Source organism: Paroedura picta, chromosome 8, assembly GCF_049243985.1.
Source record: "Paroedura picta isolate Pp20150507F chromosome 8, Ppicta_v3.0, whole genome shotgun sequence".
Lineage (NCBI taxonomy): Eukaryota > Metazoa > Chordata > Lepidosauria > Squamata > Gekkonidae > Paroedura > Paroedura picta.
Genome location: NC_135376.1, coordinates 50,672,702 through 50,693,080, shown reverse-complemented (window position 1 = coordinate 50,693,080; position 20,379 = coordinate 50,672,702). Strand labels below are relative to the sequence as shown.

The window sequence follows — 20,379 nt, the reverse complement described above, 5'->3', positions numbered from 1 at the left end:
CACAGGGTGTCTGTTGTGGGGAGAGGAAAGGGAAGGCGAATGTAACCCACTTTGGGACTCCTTTTGGTAGAGAAAAGGGTGCGGCATATAAGAACCAGCTCTTTTTCTCAGTGCTCTAACATGCTGCTGTTGGGCATACATGCCCTGTTTGCCAACCTGGAGAATACGCCTCTGTTGAAATCATACTTCAATGTGGGATTGATGCAGCTTGACATGAGTCCACATACATGCAAATACATGCATACAGCTACAAGGTATCAGTCTACTCTTACACCACAATTGCCTGTATGTTCTAGTACAGGGGTAGTCAACCTGTGGTCCTCCAGATGTCCATGGACTACAATTCCCAAATGCTGGCAGGTGTTTATGGAAATTGTAGTCCATTAACATCTGGAGGGCCACAGGTTGACTACCCCTGCTCTAGTAAACCAGATAGTCCTGTTTTTATATTCTACCTTTCTTATATCACCATGAAATTCAGGATGGCTTAAGTAGAATTCCTAGGGATATACCATCCAGGCATTGGAAGGGAGAGACAGACAGACACAAACAAGATTAAACATGACATTAAATATTTTAGGTTTAAAGAGAGAACTATTATGATTATCTAAGTGACATGCCTTGCTTCTGAAGTCTGCTCAGCATAGAGCATTGCCTTGAAAGCTTACAATGTACAGAAGACTGAGACAATTTTTTAGCAATTTGTATCTGGCCAGAGAATATGTTAGTCATCCTTAATATGAAAATATTTTGATTTTTAAAATGTTGGGAGGGCATGGTGTACTAACTGCAGATTGTGACATGATTGCAGCCATTCATAACTACCCAGAAGGCATTACAATGAACAATTAGGGACATTACAATATTGCTAAATTATTGTTCCTTTTGAAAGCCTGTATATACAAGTGGGAACCCACAAGGATTGCAGAAGACATCTCATTCCCACCATACTATTTCTTCTTTCTCTTTCTTGAAAACACCCATAGCCTCTCCCATTTTCCTGATTTCTTCTCTCCTTCTAGAACTGCCAATGTGAAGACCTCTTGGAATCACAATGGATCTTCTAACTACAGAAATCAGTTTCCCCATTAATTGCCAGATGCAACTTATTACTAGGACTGCCAGCTCCATCTGCACTCTTGGTGGGGGCGAGGGAAGCTTTCTGGGAGTGATGCAACATGCCAATGTCACCCAGAAGTGATGTTAGCATGTCAGACATGTGGAGGGGGGGGGGGGGGCTTTTGGCTTTTGATTCTAACCATAGAGGTTTGCCCAAAAACCAGAGTTCCCCCACCCCCTGACAAAAGGGGGATCATATCTGGAAAAAATATCCTTAGAATCAAAGTTTTGCAGATCAGTTTACAGATTAGCTTGTGCTTAGATATCCACAAGATAAATACCACATGGAATCCAGTACTTACTACCAGAATTCATATATTTAAAGGCATTAATTTCTGTGTGAGGTTAACCACAACTCCCCCCCCCGCAATGAGGATTAGAGGCCTTAGCCATTAATTTAACTCATTAAAGTAATATGAAATCACGGGGGGGGGGGGGGACATGAGCTTTCTAAAGAAGCTCAGTTATTTTTCATGTGTGAACAAGCCCCCGAATTTCTCTTTTAAGTCACTGGGAACATTCCAGTGAATGCATATTCTTGGACATGTCCCTGAAAGTTCACTTTCCCATTCTACAACCAATATATCATTTACCACTGATTTCAGTAATTACAAAAAAGCATGATTTCTGCATATGAGGCTATACAAATATACTCCCATAATTACCAGAAAATTTTCATAAGCACAAATGGATGTTGGCACTGCTGGCTAATTTTTTGTTCTCTTGTGAAACTAGCCTTAAAATGTATTTGGCACAAACTACTTTGAGACAGGAAATAAGACTTGGCCGCACCCTTTGCAAGTTGCTTACAGTGCTGTCATTCATTATCTGCAGGCAAATTAGAATTTGCCTTAAAACAAGACATCTTCCCTGGGTGTCTAAATATTTGATGAACCTAGGGATTTTAAATCATTTCTCACTATTCACAAAGAAAGTCTTTAGCCTTCACAAAGCATTACAAGAAAGAAATACAATCCAAGAAATGCTGATGTTGCTCTAAGCCCAAAAGTATCTCCAAATGAACAGTTATAGTTAGAAACCCACTGCAGTGTCCAGTTTGAGCACAGAGCTGCAGTAACTAGGTAACCAGTTTCTACTACTACAGACAGACTAACAAAGCTTGAGTAACCAATAACCCAATTGAAAAATGCAAGTACCTGTTTGAACACTGTTTGAACAATGTTTCTTCTTTATCAGCTTCCAAGCTGATATGAGCAAACTGGCCAATTAGGAAGCATGAGTGGGACATACGCCAGGCTGCCAGCAAACACGGCCCTCCACACAAGGCTCTGAAGCTACTTCCTGCTATGAGGGCTACATTGATAGACAAGTTTCTCCTCAAAAGCCTCTCAAAACACAACGTCTTAGGAGTGATCAGGGTCATTCCCATCCTTAAGCATGTGAGGTAGCCTGCCTCAAGTGAGAAATATTTGGATACAACTAAAAGGCAAAAACTAGTCAATTATGTAGTTCATTTTGTATTTTGTTTTCCATGGGATAAAAGCATTTGGATTTTCTCCCTCACGTATCAAAATACCTATGATCATTTCTCAGATCAGTGATATTGGCATATTAAATTTAACAAAAATTTTGGTATCATTATGAACTTATTGGAGCTAGTGACATTCACTGAAGAACTAACTAGCTCATTAATAACTGTCAACCTGTTCTTATGTTTGCATCTTCTTTCCTCCAGAGACAGCTGATGGAGTGGGAGGGCTGGCCAAGTTATCATATAAGGCGTAAAATTTGAAATGGCAAAACATCTTAGAACATCGGAGAACTAAAAGAATATTTGTCAGAGCTAACATATGGCTAGTGATGTTGGATAATTACCAAAGCATCAGAGAGAAAATTAGATGCCTCCAACAAGTTTTCAAAGAGCAGTGTTGCTTTTTCCCCCAAACCAGAGTGGAAATTTTTAATCAGTCATGAAGAACTGTATAGAAAAACCTAACATTACAATAACGATTCATTTGTAAAGTCCTCACAATGGCTTCATTCTTTACAGAACCCCAACTAACCGATGTTCTAAAGTATAGATGGTCTTAGAAATTCTGGGACCCTGGACAAAAATCCTGGATGGGGGCCAGAATCACTACCACCACCCCACTGTACTCCCTGTTTGTGCCCACACATCAGAGGCCCAAGCAAGGGGTAACCCTCACCTGATGTAAAGTATGAAGGAGCTGCAGTTATCACTGGAAGCTCTTCAAGCCATGGATGGGAGTGGGCGCATGTGGCAGCTTGGTGTAGTGGTTAGGAGCACAGACTTCTAATCTGGCAAGGCGGGTTTGATTTCATGCTTCCCCCACATGCAACCTTTAATAAAAATTGTTTGGCTGTAACTGGTACAAGAAAAGGGGTTGTTAGCCAGTGCTATTGTTATACATAACTGCTTTTAGTTATTTTTACTCTTGTTAAAGAATGGCATTTTAACTGGAGTTATATTTTACCTTCAATGCTGTTAGAAAGGAAAGGTATTTTTAAAAATAACTTAATACAGTCACCAATTTACCAGTTTTTCCAAATAACTGAGGCTAGTTTCTACATATTTTTCAGCAGTAGCAAAACGGAATGCATAAATATGAATACATTTATAATTTGCAGCATTTATACTTTCCTAGAACTCAAATTGTAAAGGAAGTATCAAAGCAATCCAGTGAAGCAGGCTCTCAGACTCTGGCCGACACCCTTCAGCCAACTATTTCTAAAGGCGGGAGATTCAGAGCTGATGAGTTCTTGTGTCCAAGGGGTATTGAGTTTAGGCTCATTTCATAAATTGCTAACGACTCTATGTTATGGTGTGATACAAAGCGCTGAAGAGATGCTAGTGTTGTTACTCAACTGACTTGAATGAGTTTAGCTGATGTCCTGAATCCTGACTAATTTGTCGTCTTTCCAACCGAGAATATTAAGGGCATGTTTGCACCAACCCACTCAGATTTCAGTAATATACTCAAACAGTAACTTCAGCAGTTATGTATCTAATCCTGAAATCTGCAATTGTGCTAGTGTAAACAGGGCTATGCTGGCAACGCAGATAATAGAGAAATACCTAACTGCTACTGAAGTTGCTAAAGGAGCAAACTGCTGTTTGGAAGGATAGGGGGCCTGTGGGAAGCATCCTTCATCCCTTGTCCCCCCTCCAGCCTTCCTCTTGATTCTACTTTTTTAGGTCAGTTTCCCAGTTTGTGTCATCAATGGAAGAAGAGGACAGCTTGTAATATATTGCATATTACCCTGCTTTTCAACAAGTGATGTGGCCTTAAAGCAATTTAAAATATACATAGAAATAGAATATAAGAAAAACAATGCTCAAGGAAGCAATTCTTAGTGATGTCTGCATCCAAACACAATGAAAAGTGTCTGGCTGTTTCCTCTTCTTCATCTAGACTCCAGAGTGGCAACTGACACCTCAGCTGGATCCAGGCACAATGGACGGGTGTCTGGCTGGTACTTCTTCCATATAAACAAACAAACAAATAACAAAATGAGAATGTATTTTAAATGTAGGTTGACATAAATATGACGTTTTGGGGGCATGAATAAACAGGAGGGTTCTTTGTGATTGTGCTGAACACAGGAATATGAAAAGACGTAATAAAATCAGTTTACTAATTCAAAGAACAAAAGGGGACGATTTCCTGATTTCTCTAGAATATCCAGTGCTGGAGCTTTTATATAAGGTATTCTCTATATATATGATCCTGAACATGGTCTCTGAATGTGCATCACAAATGTGCACAATGCAGCCAGGTACAGAAAAGGGATGCACAATTTGATGCACAACCTTTGGGACAATATAGCTTCACTTAGTGAGGGGATTTGAGTGTGTCAGCAAAGCTGGGAGCAATACCATCAGGAATTTAATCTCTGTTACTAGGCTAAACTAGCAGAAGCACTCAGGGTAGAATGGTCACTGCTGAGACACCAGACCAAGATGCATCCACCCCCTTCAGTAATCAACAGCCAGAACAGCAGAAAAGAAAAGACAGTTCCAATGATGATGGGGGCAGAAGAATCCTGGAAGGGTATCAGCTACTGGGTAGTAGCAGTTGTGTAATGGGACACTAGTAGAGGATCTTTCATAGACTATAGCGGTGACACTTGAACTAACCCTGGCTAGTACTGCGCAGAAGAAGGGAACGATAAACCACTTCTGATGAATTCTTACCTTGAAAACCCTATAATGAGACAATCCAAAATAGTCATGGTATCAGTCAAGGTATCCTGGACTGGGACTGGGAGGCAGATCTGTGGTAGATCCAGTGTGACATAAACAGGTGATTTCAGAAGCTGGTGCTGGGAGGTGCTGGGACTACTGCTCAGCCCCTTAGCCATTGACCAATGGCCCGCCAGGTTTCCTTTGACTCCTATACTCTACATGAAAGAGCATAGGAGTGAGATCTGTCACAACCCATTGAGGTACGCTGCTTTGAAGCTGGGTGTGGAGTCTGCAAAGGCTCTGGGAGCATCGCACTTTCCCAGGAAAAAGGTCCATAACAATTGATAGCAAGGCCAGAGATGCATTTCCATAAACAGATAACCATTTACTCTGACTGACAGGAAGGGCAAGACAGATTACTAGAGTTAAAACATGACTTGTGTATTTCAAGTGTGCATGAGCCCTCTAATGGAGGTGGGGGGTCCACAATCCCAAGAGAAAAAAGTGCCCCTAGCTCTGCATTGAGTAAGGAAGAAGAGTTGGTTTTTATACCTTGCTTTTGCCTTCCCTTTCTCTCTCTGCAACAGACACCCTGTGAGGTAGGCGAGCCTGAGAGAGTTCTGACAGAACAGCTCTTTGAGAACAGCTCTACCAGGACAGTGTCTAGCCCAAGGTTACACAGCTGGCTGCATGTGGAGGAGTGGGGCATCAAGTCCAGCTCTCCAGATTAGAGGCCACTGCTCTTAACCACTCCACCAGCTACCAAGGGTGGGAAGGGTTAAAGGTCTGAATAACCCCAAATAGAGAATGTGGAGAACCAGAATCAGCATTTACTCTACAAAGCATTCAAAGAAAGGGATGCTGAAATAAATATCTCTAACGTTAAGATTAGCTTACAAATATGATTTTCCCTTTTCTTTCCTTACATCTGCTATAGCGAGAGTATGATAGTTATTTCCTCATGCTCTAATTAAGCTGTAGTAAATAGTCTTTCCTGATAAAGCAAACACCCTATGTTCAAATAAAATATCTCCCCTTGTGCTAAGGCCTTAATTCTCGGAGAGGAAGGAGTAGCTGGAAAACTTTGTCATTTGCACATTCCCAGAGACAGCCTTTACTGATGCTTCCCAGATCACCAGTAAACATAGAAGGCAGGATTTAGTTGCGAGGCAGGGGTACCCTATTCACATACACAATTCAGGGCAGATTTGTGAAAAGGTCTTCTGAAAATCTGGCCGGCCTGGGTCACCAGTACATAGATGACACTGTTATCTCACACTTCCAGGTGATCACAAGGCAACTGTAGAAACCTGGAATCTGGAGACAGTGCCTGTGGACTAATAAACTGAAGTGTAACCCTGACGAGACAGAAGTGACACTGCAGGGCAGAAAATATTACCTGGGATTTAAGATATCACCTATTTTGGATCAGGTTGCACTCTTCTTGAGGGCCCATAGTCTGGGGGTATTCTTGAACCCAGGGTTACTGCTAAATAATCAAATGAAGATTGTGACCAGGGTCATATCTGCACTTACATTTTTTTCCACTGTAAATCTTGCCAAATTCTGATCAGTTTGAACCCAGATTTACAGCCTCCCTTTTCCCCGACCTGAAACAGGTTGCCCGTCTGCACTTGCATGGTCCTCATTTTCTGTCTCTTTCCCACTTGATTGGGGTGGGTGTCGGGTCCCGCTTTTCTCAGATGTAGCGAGTTATATCCACTCCTGGATATTGCAGAGAAAAGATAGTATCCGTCATGGAAGTTGCAGAGGTAAAATTTAAAGCACACAACATCAACATGGAAACCAAATGAAGTGCAGGGCAGGAAGGGGAGGTTATTCAGCCTGGGGAGGATAAAAAGCAAAGTGCAGACTTGACCCTGGAGGGCCTTTTACAAATTCAACTGGTTAGAAGGCTGCAACATTTCTTGGAGAGAAAAGATCTGGCTACTGTGGTGCATATCCTAGTTACATCTGTATTAGATTACTGCAATGCACTCCATATATGGTAATTGATAAGAATTTGGAAGCTTCCATTCCCCACCTCCTCAGGCCTAATCAACGGAATGCTTAAGCCAAGATGTTGATTGGAGTGGCTTGTAGGGATCATATCACTTTGGTCTTGGCCTTCTGCACTGGTTTAACCTACAAAACCATATGTGATTTGAGGCCAATATAGCTATGATCATCTTCAAAGGCTATTTCTGGGGCCCTCCAGGATATCTATTTCTCCTTCTTGACCAATGTCTTGAATCCTGTTTTTGTCTTTGTCCATATTTTAAATCTTTCATATGCTTTAATGATGTGTGGGTTTGACAGGTTTGAAATGTGATCTTGTATGTTTTAAATTTTTAGCCACCTTGCTGGTCTTGTATGAAAAGGCAGGATGCAAATTTGGCAGATAAATAAAAATTATTTGAAACCAACTAAACAGGGGATCGGGAACAGTCTATAGCAAGAACAAACTATTTAGATGGGAGCTTACTTGAAACAGAAAGCTCCAGTTGGTGATCTTGTTTCATGTCACAAATTTACAATCCAGGGTCCATACAAGTTGTATGGTGATAGTGTTTTCTGTAAAACAGCTGTCTCTGAAGGCTAGAGTTTTTTCATGTGGACTTCCAGTGTTCAATATGAAGTCTTAAAATAGTAATATTTAACAGTGAGGAAAAGGAAGTGGTTAACATAGTGTGATTACTTGATTTATTTTTAATGCAATAGCTCCTGCTGGGTCTTTGAAAGTTAAGAAATCTGGATTTGGGAACTTCTGCTCTGATCTGTGCCTGTATTAGCTGGTAAATCACCCCTTACTTAATGTAGTACTTAATGAGTGAAGGCAGAAGACGCCTCCCGCTACCACACTTAATTGGCTCCAGTACTTCAGTTCTAACCCCACCATCTTGTTTATTAGATATCTTTGCTGTTTGAATTGTTTTTCATATTTTATAATCCGCCAAAATCACTAAACCTTTTGCTAAATTTTGTTCAATAATATGTAGAGTCCGCCATGAAAAATGAAATATGAGGATCCTGTTTCAGGCTCAAAGCTATTTCTGCTTTAGTTTTAAAAATCCACTATACATTTTATTACCAAGTTTTAAAGTTACTTTTAATTTTATATATATATATATAAAATATATATATTTGTATTTTAACATCATGTTTTATCTGGGATGCACGGTATAATTTCCTGTTATATGTCTGGTGCAAACTGTAATAAAATTTCTATCTATCATATTTCATAATCCATCTTGTGTCTCAGTGAGAGAGGTGGGTTATAAATTATAAATTAATAATAAATAATTGATTTCACTTTTTCAACTGCCCTTTCCAGAGAGCTCAGGGCAGGTCACAAAAAGAAATTATATCATTCTATAAAAATTACATTTAAAATATCACATAAATATCACATACAATTCTATAAAAATTACATTTAAAATATCACATAAATTCCAAAAATATAAAATACAAAATACATGTAACATAAAAAATACATGGAACTTGAAGAATGTCTCAGGGGTTTCTCCATAGTAAAAATGTGCAGAAAGGCTGCTCCGCAATGGAGTTGGGGATGGTTTTATGTGTGGGTAATCTGAATGCCACTTTTGGAGCTCCTCCACATTCTGGTTCCTCAGCATGTCATTCAGGCTCGGGAATGTCTGGGCTACGGCCGTCATCATGATGAAAAGCAAAACATCCTTTCTCTTCACACTGCCATCAGTGGGACGTCGGGCCACCTTCCTTGCAACACACTACACACTTCTGCAATTCACGGGGCGGGGTTCGCGTAACACAAAATGCCCCGTGGAAATGACTGCTACTGAGTTCAACGGAACATGATCCCTGTAAGCGCAGCGTGGGCTGCAAACTCAGCAGCCTGCCAGCACTAGAAAACGCGCGCCCATAAGGATGCTTGCGATAGAAACCTATCTTGTCTCCCGGCCGCGTCGGAACGACCTTTGTGGGGGCGCGTCAAGCGCATGCTGCGCCACTTGCGCACAGTCGCGGATCTGTGGGCGATGCACAGGCGAACACACGACGAAGCTTCCAGCGCGGCGCGAGCGACCCTCCCTGCCCCGATGGAAGCGGTTGGCATCCGGGCCTCTAGTGTTGAGGCCGCGGAACGTGACCGAAGTACGTCATTACTGTTGTGGTGGTGATTGGCGCTCACCCTTGTTCAGAGGCAGCGAATTCTAAAGTGCGTCACCATTCGCACGCTCTTGGTCCTGCTTCCTCCCCCTCCCGCCCTGCCCTGCGTTTTATCACGTTCTGTTGTCAGCCCCCCTCGTTGCTAGTGGCAACAGAGACGGCCGTGGAAGCGTCCCTGTGCGGCCCGGTGGGGTCCAGGCGCGCTTGGCTCAGATATCCTTTCCGCGGGGAGAGCTGCGCAGAAGCCCTCCTTCCGGTTTCTTCTAGAACGACGCCGGGGCACCCTTGGAAGGCAGGACGCCGTTCTCCCCCAGTCCTCCGTGAGGCGCCCGGCCTGCCCGTCGCTGCAGGGCTTGAGGCTGCTTCGGAGGCGCCGGGAGGTAGGCAGCTCCAGCCGCGCCCGCCACACTTAGAAGGCCGGCTTCAAGGGGAGACAAGAACCTGGAGCGGGGAAGCGTGCAAGATCCGGAGAGGCCTCAGCGAGAGAAAGAGCGTTCGGGGGCAGGAGGACGGCGAGCGGAGGGAGGAGGGAGGGGGGAGGGGGGAGGGGGGAGGCGGACGGTTTGGCGGCGAGGAGGGGGGAGTTTGGAATGGATGCGAGTGGGTCGCTCCGAGTGGGCGTGGAAACAGGCCGTGGTAAGGCTGGGCCGGTTGGGGGGCTTGACCCTCTCTTCCGTGGAAGGGTTTGGGGCTATTGGGGCCTGTGCAGAGGGATCAGAGATGAAGGAGCAGAAAGGAGTCTTGGGGAGCGAGGGATTTCCCCCTTGTCTAATCTTGGGCTCTTCTGGGTACGGAGCAGGCTGCAGCTGATGAGGAGAGGCTGGAACTGTAGCAGCAGTAGCAGCTTTAGTACAAGGGGTGAGGGTAGTAGTTTCCAACCTTCTGGTGGCACAGTTATCTGGCAACCCCCTGCTATTATAGGTGTGCTCCAGATTACCAAAGTCCAAAAACGGCTGCTTTGGAGGGAGGACCTCCTGTGCAGAGATCCTTCCCCTTCACAAATCCTTCCCTGTTGGGGCTCTGCCCCCAAATCTCCCAGTATTTCCCAGCCCAGAGCTGGCAACTTTAAGGGGTGGGTAGGTGGAGAAAAAAAAACCTGCAACAAAGCTTGAATTTTAAGCAGTAGGAAGAATCTGCAAGCAAAGGGCTGCATGGGTGGATGTGCACACACAAATATTCGTACCCTTTCAGATTTGGCTGGAAATGATTTGGCCGAATCCAAAATACATGAATGCCCCTTCACCTTTTCGGATTCAGCCAAATCCAAAAGGTTTCAGGGCTTTATGTGCGCATGATTCTGCCCCCCCCACCGCCTGAGAAGGGGGGAGCCCTGACACAGCTGAAGATGAAAGGTGCCCTGCCTACTCCAATTTGGGGAGAGATCTAAAGGGGCTGGGAGGGCCACCTGATTATCAGCTGTTAGGGCCATGCTCTCCCTCACTCAGATGCTGCCTGAAAAGGGGTGATGCATTTAAACAGGCTAATTCAGCCACCCTCATTTATATGGCTGGAATGAGACAAGAGTAACCTGGTGGTCAGGCTACTGCTAAGAAGGTAGGGATGCGGTTGATCAAGGCTTGTATTTGCACAAGTCAATTATGTGGGTGTGCTACTTCAGTAGTTCATGATGACTCCCCCACTGATGGGGACAGTCATGCTCCTTAACTCACCAGAGAACGAAAGACTGGTAATCCGGACCCCGGGGGCTGTGGAGGCAGGCTTGGCTTTGGGGCATATGAAAAACAAAGACAATTATAAACCATTTCAACCACATCAGTGAGATAGCTGTGGTTGCCTGCTGCAGCTAAAATTAAAAATTGTGGCACCTAGGTGGCATTACTTATTGTGAAATAAAGTAGTTTGTCAGTTGCATGAAGTGTTACTATCAGCTAGAAACATGTTTGGTCCAAGTCTCAGTATCAAAACTGTGTATGAATTCCACCTCTCTGTACTGAAGACCTACTAAGAAATGTTCGAAGCATTTTAACCTTGAAGTCTATTGTTGAATGTCTAGGAGGGTTCAATGGCTTTTCCATTGGTTTTTGAGCATTTCCATTTCTGATGTCTGATTTGTGTCTATTTTCTCTTGGAGACACCATGCTGTTTGTTCTGTGTAAATGACAAATGAATTGCTGGCATCAGAGCATATTAGAGCATATGCAGTTGAATGAACCTCCAATTCATACTGTTGATATTGGTCCCTGCAATAGTTTGTGAGTATGTGAAGATAGAATTGATGCCGAGGGTTCTTGGGAGCATGGCTATAAGACAGTGAATTGTATGGCATGTCCAGGGTGATAGCTGAGAGCATGAAAGTAAGTTTTCACCATACCTGTCTTTGTAATAATCCTTTTTATTTCTAATCCAAGGCAGATAATTTCCTTTAGTGTCATCAGGGAGAATGCCTGAATCAAAATTTCGGGAAGTGTTGCCTAAGCAAGGTGAGTGGCTTTTCCCCGTCAGTGGTTCCATGAGCCACGTACATCCAGTATACTTCTCAAGTGTACTTTGCTTTAAATCCTATCTTCTTACAAGATGCAAGTTTTGAAACATTGTTAAAAATCTCTCATTTGATGGTTGGGAATTCATTGTATTTTTATACCATTCTTCTGCTAAGAAGCCAGACAGGATTGTATCTGTTCCCTCCCCCTGCCCCAATCCAGTTTTATCCTTCCAAAAGCCTCTCAAGTAGATTAGGCTAAAAGTATCCCAGGCCATTCATGGCTCTGAACCTTGGTCTATCTCTAATACTTAATATTATACCACATTGTTGTACCCTGTTTCTATCTATTATTGAACAATAGTGTCTTTGGTACTATAAAGAAAAAAATTAATACATGAGCTTTTGTAGGCTAGACGTCTTTGATAAACAGAGTAATAGTATTTTCTCAGTTTCTCATAATTTCACTATTACTTTAAAAAGCTGTTTAATTGAATAGCAGAACCAGTCTAAAAAGCAACTGATTAAGAAAAGTATTTATCACCACTAGATGGTGTAAAATTAACATGTAAACAAGCGGTGACAAGAACTTCATGCACATGTATTTGTATGTCATGTAGCTAAGTCTATTCTCATGTAAAGCTTCTACTTCTCATGAGAATCAGAGAAAATCACTGCTAAAAACACTAGGTGCCACAGTGAAATTTCTATGATGATCTGTCATATGTTATCTATTGAGACTCACACGAAGGACTAAAATGTGATAGTCATTCTGTGGTCAAAGTCACTTAGTCTGTGTTTTCCGTAAAGTGTTGGGTTGGTACTAGGAGGGTACTTCAAATCATTTTTTATCAATAGCAGAAATAGATTTGGCCTAGATCTTAATATAAAGAGAGCCGTTTAAAAGCTTCCACATAGACAGCTGAAACACACTTATGGGCAGCACTCCATGGGGTGGGAGAGATCACATTCGAAACGTGCTTACTGTATTGATTGTTCAGTTAACTTGTTAAGACTCATGTTGAAGCAATAGTTTCTAGGACTGTGTAGTGCAGGTATAGTACCTTCTGCATGGCACAGCACCCATTAATGTTTTTTGGGGGGGTAGGGGAATGTTTTGTATATAACATTGTTTAAACCTGCAGAGATATTTGTGCATTCCTTACTGATGAATGATCTCCCCCCCCCTTTTTTTTTTAGGTAAGCTAGCAGTGGAAGATGTGACTACTATGGTGCTGTGCAAGCCAAAGCTGTTACCTCTAAAATCAGTTACCTTAGAAAAACTTGAGAAAATGCAGCGTGAAGCACAAGAAACTATTAGACAGCAGAATCATCTTACTCAGCAGCCAGCATAATTTGGAAACTGTATTTATGTGCATAATTTGTTCTACTGATGTAGATAAGTGATCAAATTTGGTATGAACAGTAAATGGAAATAAGGCCAATATTATCCAATAGTTTATACAATTTGAGATTGTGTAACCCGTTTGTGTAACTCAGCCACCCTTAGCCCACTGGGAAAATGGTATAGAAATAAAATATTTATTCGTAAAAGACTTTAAAAATGCATTCATCTTAGGTGTTTTGATCTCAGTAACTCAATATCCAGACTGTCATAAATATGGAGATTGTTTTATTTTAAATCTGGTATAAAAATGACTTTTTTCACTAAACTGCGGAAGCACACAGACAATTTCCAAAGTAGACTTAACTGTTCAGTAAGTGAAGTTCTGCATTACCATATCCATTAACATGCACTTATATTGTTATCATACTTCCTTTCAACTTGGGAATGATGGTAGAGATTGCTACATGAATAGGAAGTACCTAGGAATGTACCTTGCTAAAGAAGAGGTGAAAAGAGCTGAATGGCAGGCTTCATGGACCTTCTGCCCTATGGAGCTAGTAACCCTTCAGGAAACAGGGAAACACCCGTGTGTGTATAATCATATGCACATTCAGCAGGAACTGTAGTTACAAAGTGCTAGCACTGTATCAGTGCCACAGTCATGATGGTCTGTTGGCTTCTAGTGAACAACAGATGTAATGTTGCTATGATTTGCTCTTCAGAGGTGGGGAGACAATGCACAAGTCTACAGTGGTTTTTTGTTTTGTTCTAACATGACATGAGAAACATCTTCTGGGCTTGTCATATGTAAAATGGTACCTCTACACTCTAATTGCTACTTGGTATTCAGTTTACCCTTGGATATATCCATATAGTGATGAGGTTGGTGGTGGAAAGTGCTGTGAAGTCACAGGCAGCTTATAATCTCACAGAATTTTCAGGGCAAGAGATGTCCAAGGGTGGTTTTGCCATTGCTTTCCTCTAACAACCCCAACTTCCTTGGTCTCCTATCCACATACTAGCCAGAGCAGACCCTGCACAATTTCTAAGGTTAGATAAGATTGAATTACATTACCATTATAAAATAAGAAAATGGAAGAACATACACAATCAACAGGCACAACTACTTTGAAACAAGGCCTGCCACGGATGTAATGAATATGTAGAGTTCTTTAAGAAAGCAAGGCAAGAAATCTGCTTCACAAAAGTTTATTTTGCAATATATTTTATCTATTATTCATTTCTCCAGTTTTGTAGAAAAATAGATGTTCCAGCCACCAATTTGCTGAACTAGTCTTTAAGACCAAATCAATATGTTCCCCTGGAAAATGAATATATCTTATCACCAAACTAAATTTCTTTAGATTCTTAAAAAAAAAAAAACTTTTCTTCCCAAAGCACAGTATTTTAACAGCAGCAGTCAAAATAGGGTTCCAGCAGCTTAACTTGGCCCATTCTGTAAAGCTTTGTATAAACCAGTGATTTTACTACAAAAACACTGTCCTTGAAAGGAGAGGCAGGCATCAATGCAAAACATGGAATGATTAGGTCAAACATATGGCACTTACAAAGAGTAGCTTATTTCAGCAGACCTCCACAGAAAGGCAGTGACTTGCTCTGTCCAATTATAAGTCCCAAGAAAAGAACATTTAGAAGGATTTCCTTTGTGAACACAAAATTTAAAAACCTTCAGAAGTTTTGTGCCCCATAACAAGTGCATATTTTAAGAATAAATGAATGTGCTAATCAACTCTTACTAAAGAATATATACATATATATTCCCTTTAAACATCTATGGCTGTAAGAGTTCATGTATTCAGTAGCTCTCAGGTTTCAGACGGCCTCCATCTCCTTCACTTACAAAACGCTTCCTTCCCCTAAAGTTAAAAAAAAAAGTTTTAGTATTTTTCTGTCCTTAGCTATGCGGGATGTATTTATTTATTTATTTATTATTATATTTCTATACCGCCCTCCCCGGAGGCTCAGGGCGGTTTACATTAAACATATAAACAATACATGGAACAGTCTTCATTAATACTCATACATAATAATAATAACAGTGGTTGTAACAGAAAACAGTATAGTGAACAGTATAATAATAATAATAATATAACAGTATAACAATGCAACTGTGCAAATGGCACAACAGGTCCAGAGCACTCTGGTGGAGTTCTGGGAGGAAGGGGGGGGAGAGCGGGGGCCCTTCATTTGTTGTTGGTTATGCCTGGTCTCAACCAAATGCCTGGCGGAAGAGCTCCTTTTTGCAGGCCCTGCGGAACTGTTTAAGCTCCGTCAGGGCCCTGATCTCTTCTGGAAGCTCATTCCACCAGGTGGGGGCCAGGACAGAGAATGCTCTGGCCCTGGTCGAGACCAGGCGGACTTCTTTAGGGCCAGGGACATTACCCGGTTGGTGGTGGAGGAGCGCAGAGCTCTTTTGGGGGCATAGGCAGGGAGGCGGTCCCTCAGGTACACTGGGCCCTGACCGCGAATGGCCTTGAAGGTAATTACCAGGACCTTTAGTCTGATCCGAAATTCAACTGGCAGCCACTGCAGTTGGTGGAGAATGGGCCGGATGTGGGATCTCCACGGTGTTGCTGTGAGGATCCTGGCCGCTGCGTTTTGGACCAGCTGTAGTTTCTGGGTCAAGGCTAAGGGCAGGCCTGCGTAGAGCGAGTTACAGAAGTCCAGTCTAGAGGTGACTGTCGCATGGATCACTGTGGCTAGGTGTTCCGGGGCCAGGTAGGGCGCTAGTAGTTTGGCTGGGAGAAGTTCTAGAACTCTCCATTGGTAAAAACCAGTTGTTCCCCATGAGTTTAAAAAATAGGCATACATGTTGGTTGCATGGAGTTGTTGCTACTGTAGCACAGTAAAGCATGTTGCAGGTTTTGGCATTGTGTTGGGGGGAGGGAGAAAAAACAACATCAGGAATAAAAAGAAGTGAAGAAGTTACACAGAACCCGCTAATCCTGGAAGATTAACAGAAGGCTACATATAAGAAGAGGAGTTGGTTCTTATATGCCGTTTTTCCTCTCCCCAAAGGATTCTCAAAGCAGCTTACATTCGCCTTCCCTTTTCTCTCCCCACAACAGACACACACCCTGTGAGGCTGAGAGAGCCTTGATATTACTGCTCAGTCAGAACAGTTTTATCAGTGCTTTGATGAGGCCAAAGTCACCCAGCTGGTTGCATGTGGGGAAGCACAGAATCAAACCCGGCTCGCCAGATCAGAAATCTATACTCCTAACCCCTAAACCAAGCTGGCTCTCTAGAGATTCTAGAACAACTGATGATGGAGACCAGAACATTTGTTAAAGCTGTGACACATGTATATTTGATTACTGTACAGCAATCTAGGAATTAGCCATCAAAGCTTTAATACAGCTCTTTTCAACCTTTTGCCAGAGGAAGAGCGCCTGAAATAAAATGATTCAAAGAACTGAAATTTTCTCTCTCACCCACTCCCTTTATTTCTAATCATTTATACAGAAGTGGAAAGGAATCAAAAATGTCTACAGACCAGAAGGCAGATAAAGCATAGAGAAGTAATATACACATGCTCATCTCTTCCTGCATTGAACTTCTAGACCCTATTCAGAGCCTCAGGCAGGTAGAGATATAATATCACTATACATCTGGATTAGATATTCCTTTCCTATCCATCCAGTTTGACTAACCCCTTCCTCGTTAAAGTGCATTACTATGCAGAAGAAAAATGCAGCTGCCAGCTAGAAATTATTAAATTCCAGCAGTAAATCAGGTAAGAAATCCATATCCCTTAAGATTAACATGTTGCAGACACTTCTGAATCAAAGTTTTTTACATACCTGGAAGGACAGAGGTCTCTCAATGGTTTGGAGATTATTCCCACTTTAAAGCATTCTTCTACAAACCGTTCAAGCACAGAGTATGAATGTGGCACATCAAGATTAATGTCTGGGATTTCTCGGTAAATTCGTTCATAGCCCTACAATGGCAGAATGGGTGTGGGTGGGAACCTTAGCATTCAGCTCAGGAAATACGGTTCTCCGCTCTCAAAACTGTCATACTAAACATAACAAAGTTAATACCCACTGCAACTCCCCAAATTTGGTAATGCAAAGAAATTGTTTATGTAAATCAAATAGCACAGACTGGGGAATAAAAACTTTGAGCTGCTACAGAACAGTGCAATGAGGGCAAATGAGAATGGAATAACTACTTTTCCTAACAGCTGAAAAAGAATGGAAAAGAATCACATTATATTTGTTACTTGCCCTTTCTCTACAGACTCGTAAAATTACATCAAACAATATAAAACAAAAAATACAAAAATATACTCTAAAATAATTAAAATAAAATCTTAACAGCTAAACACTTCTGCCCTTTGATGCCTACTTCTAATCTTTCTGCAACAGAGGGGGGGAGAGTACAGGAAGATTTTAATAGATCCAAATGTATAAATGGGGCTTTTCAAAAGAGAGGCCAGTTTTATTCATAGGCGTAGGTATTTATTCGGCCTCAGCCATAGGCCTGGTGGAACTGTTCAATGTTTCGCAAGGCTCTGATCTCACTTCGGAGCGTATTCCACCAGACTAGAGCCTGAGTCAAAAAGGCCCTGTACCTTGGTTGAGGCCAATACAATTTCCCTGAGGCCAGGGACCCTAAACAGATTCTGCTGGCTGGATCTTTGGGGATTATAGAGAACAGTCCCAGAGGTACAATGATCCCAGATCATATAGGGCTTTAAAGGTTATAACCAAAACTTTGAATTTGATTGTTTCCAACCTGGAGCCAGTGCAGCTGAGAAAGCAGATTGTATATATGTGCCATCCCCAACGGCCCTGTAAGGACTTGTGCAGCCGTCTTGGACAAATTGGACCTTGTTTTTAACGCGTTCTGGACCTAGTTTTTGTCGACTGTTTTCTTGATTGTTGAACAATCAAAAGCTCTTAACCTGGATCTCCCAAAGAATTCTGCTTTACATTTGAGAATAGTGGTTTTATAAAAAATACACTTCTTTATTGATTACATGTAAATTGGCAATCTTGAGGTTATTATTAAGCCGCCTTCATGCATGTTCTTTGGAGAGGCAGTATAAAAACTTTCTGAATAAATCTTGATTTACCAGCAAACTGTGTGCTAGCACTTGAAATTTCCAGCTCTACCTCTCTAAATGACAAACATTCTCAAATATATTTTATGTATTTAAAACATTTCTATGCTGCCTTTCTACCTAGATAGGGTCTTTAAGGCAGCAAACATCAATACACCGAAGCATCAAAATAGCCTTTCAAAAAAGGAATCCATAAAAAAATTTCAAATTCCGTAAAAACATACAAACATACCTTACACCAGTGGTAGTCAACCTGTGGTCCTCCAGATGTCCATGGATTACAATTCCCATGAGCCCCTGCCAGCAAATGCTGGCAGGGGCTCATGGGAATTGTAGTCCATGGACATCTGGAGGACCACAGATTGACTACCCCTGCCTTACACCACCACAGCCAGGGACCAATTAGGGTGCGCCAAACAAAAAAGTCTTCACCTACTGGCAGAAGGCAACAAAATTGCCTGGGAAGGTGGTTCTAATATTTCAGTGCTATGACTGAGAAGGCCCTTTCTTGGGATGCTACCCATCTAGCCTCAGATAGCAAAGGCACTCAAAACACAGCCTCCAAAGGTGACTGGAATGGACAGGTAACAGAAAAGCCAGACCTAGGTATTATATAATCAAACACTAAAACAAATCAGTTAAATTATAATTGGTGACCACAAATCTAACCTATAGGTATTAGCTACCAAAAAGGAACATTAGGAAATCAGTCAAACATACTCTCTTCATTTGGTCCATAGTAATGACAGCAGATTTCCAGAGGGATTTCAGCAAATTGAGCATCATTTTAAAGTTTGTTTCTCCAGTTGATTCCAAAACCATCACAACAGCCTAAAGTGCAAATACAGATAAATGGAACATGCAGTGAAAAATAATGGTCTTATATTCACAAGCAATAAAACTAACTATATTGAAAAGCAGAACAGATGTTATGTAACATACAAGAAATAACTATCTTCCAACCAAAAACAATACAGTAGTGACTGAAGACTTGATGTTATGCAATTCTATACTTTGTGAGCTTGTTCCTGCCCACAGACCATGATCTCCTGCACAGCAATGCCCCCCTATTCTCAGTACCTCTGCCAAAGCCAGAACATGCAGTGGGGCAGGAGGAGGGTATGTGTGCCTGCACAGAAGTAACTCAATGAACAATAGCTACAGGTAAGTGCAACTTTGTTTTCATCATCAATCTTGTGTGCAGTCCCACATGGCATTCATAAAGCTATTCACCAGGTGCTCTTCTCACAGTGTATGAAAAACTCCTTTGCCCACTTGAGTGTCATGTCTCACACACAGAACCAAAGTGTAGTGATATACAAATGTGTCAGCTAATGACCAGGTGGCAGCTCTGCAGGTCTTCATCAAAGGGACTCCATCCAGGCCAGGAAAGCTGTGCAAGAAGCCACTGCCCTAGTGGAATGGGCATGAATGTTCAGCAGACATGACAATCTGGCCTTATCGTAACACTCCCAAATGGCCCTGACAATCCATTAGGACAGGGTCTGAGAAGGCACTCTTCTACCTCTCTTAGGGCCATTAAAACAGACAGTTATCTGTCCCTGTGAAACTCCAGAGTTTTTTTGAGGTAAAATAATGCCTTCCTAATATCTAAAGAATGTGGCTAGTGTGCATTCTCAGAGCTGGTGCAGGAAAAAATACAGGCAAATATACCTTTGAAAAAAAGCCTAAGACTAAGATTACCCTTTCAGGGAAGAACTGCAAAAACGGGAGCTGCTAGCTCACTCACCCTCCTGGCAGAGGTAACAGCTACTAAGAAACACACCTTCATAAAAAGTTCTGCCAAAAAACAGATAGCAGGGGGTTATAAAGGCTTGAGTTAACACAACAGACACAGACTAATGGTGCACCAAAGGTTCCTGGGGTGGGCAGTTAGGGAAAATGATGGGAGAAACTGATCCTCCCTTAATTCCTCTGTAATAGACAGGTGAAGCTTCAAAGAATTTAACGGCAGGCCCTTAGTATTCAGGTGTAATAAATAGCCAAATATTACTTGCAATGAAACCCCACCAAGAGGCATGTCCTTCCCACTACAACAAAGG

At 42.0% G+C, this 20,379-nt stretch overlaps 2 protein-coding genes and 1 long non-coding RNA gene across 8 annotated transcripts in view; 1 reads left to right on the top strand and 2 right to left on the bottom strand.

The window, feature by feature from the left end:
• Window positions 1-2,566: 2,566 nt before the first annotated feature.
• LOC143843524 (uncharacterized) lies at window positions 2,567-9,094 on the bottom strand. The gene is made up of 3 exons (XR_013233584.1): window positions 8,782-9,094; window positions 6,824-7,012; window positions 2,567-4,581 (listed from the first exon to the last, which is right to left on the bottom strand). It is a non-coding gene; the product is annotated as an uncharacterized LOC143843524 (long non-coding RNA).
• A 193-nt stretch (window positions 9,095-9,287) lies between these two features.
• Window positions 9,288-13,441, top strand: BBIP1 (BBSome interacting protein 1). Of its 3 annotated transcripts, none has more exons than XM_077349703.1 (3): window positions 9,288-9,421; window positions 11,806-11,877; window positions 13,077-13,441. In XM_077349703.1, exons 2-3 carry the CDS (start codon window positions 11,838-11,840, stop codon window positions 13,229-13,231), a joined length of 195 nt encoding a protein of 64 aa, XP_077205818.1. In that variant the 5' UTR covers window positions 9,288-9,421; window positions 11,806-11,837; the 3' UTR covers window positions 13,232-13,441. The 3 variants fall into 3 exon arrangements, with proteins under 3 accessions (XP_077205818.1, XP_077205817.1, XP_077205816.1); XM_077349702.1 differs by lacking the exon at window positions 9,288-9,421 and adding an exon at window positions 9,570-9,816 and having other exon boundaries at window positions 11,810-11,877; XM_077349701.1 differs by lacking the exon at window positions 9,288-9,421 and adding an exon at window positions 9,579-9,816.
• Window positions 13,442-14,417: 976 nt separating this feature from the next.
• Window positions 14,418-20,379, bottom strand: part of PDCD4 (programmed cell death 4) — a 44,225-nt gene continuing 38,263 nt past the window's right edge. For all 4 annotated transcript variants that reach the window (XM_077349697.1, XM_077349696.1, XM_077349699.1 and 1 more), the window contains exons 11-13: window positions 19,037-19,147; window positions 17,049-17,188; window positions 14,418-15,101 (exon numbers count right to left, since the gene is read on the bottom strand). In XM_077349697.1, coding sequence (XP_077205812.1) covers window positions 15,041-15,101; window positions 17,049-17,188; window positions 19,037-19,147 — 312 coding nt within the window. In that variant the 3' untranslated portion in view covers window positions 14,418-15,040. The remainder of the gene's footprint in view (window positions 15,102-17,048; window positions 17,189-19,036; window positions 19,148-20,379) is intronic.

Coding starts and splice junctions, on each gene's coding strand:
- BBIP1 (XM_077349703.1), top strand. CDS start 11,838: ATGCCTGAATCAAAATTTCGGGAAGTGTTGCCTAAGCAAG. Junction 11,878..13,076: donor GGAAGTGTTGCCTAAGCAAG/GTGAGTGGCTTT, acceptor TTTTTTTTTTAG/GTAAGCTAGCAGTGGAAGAT.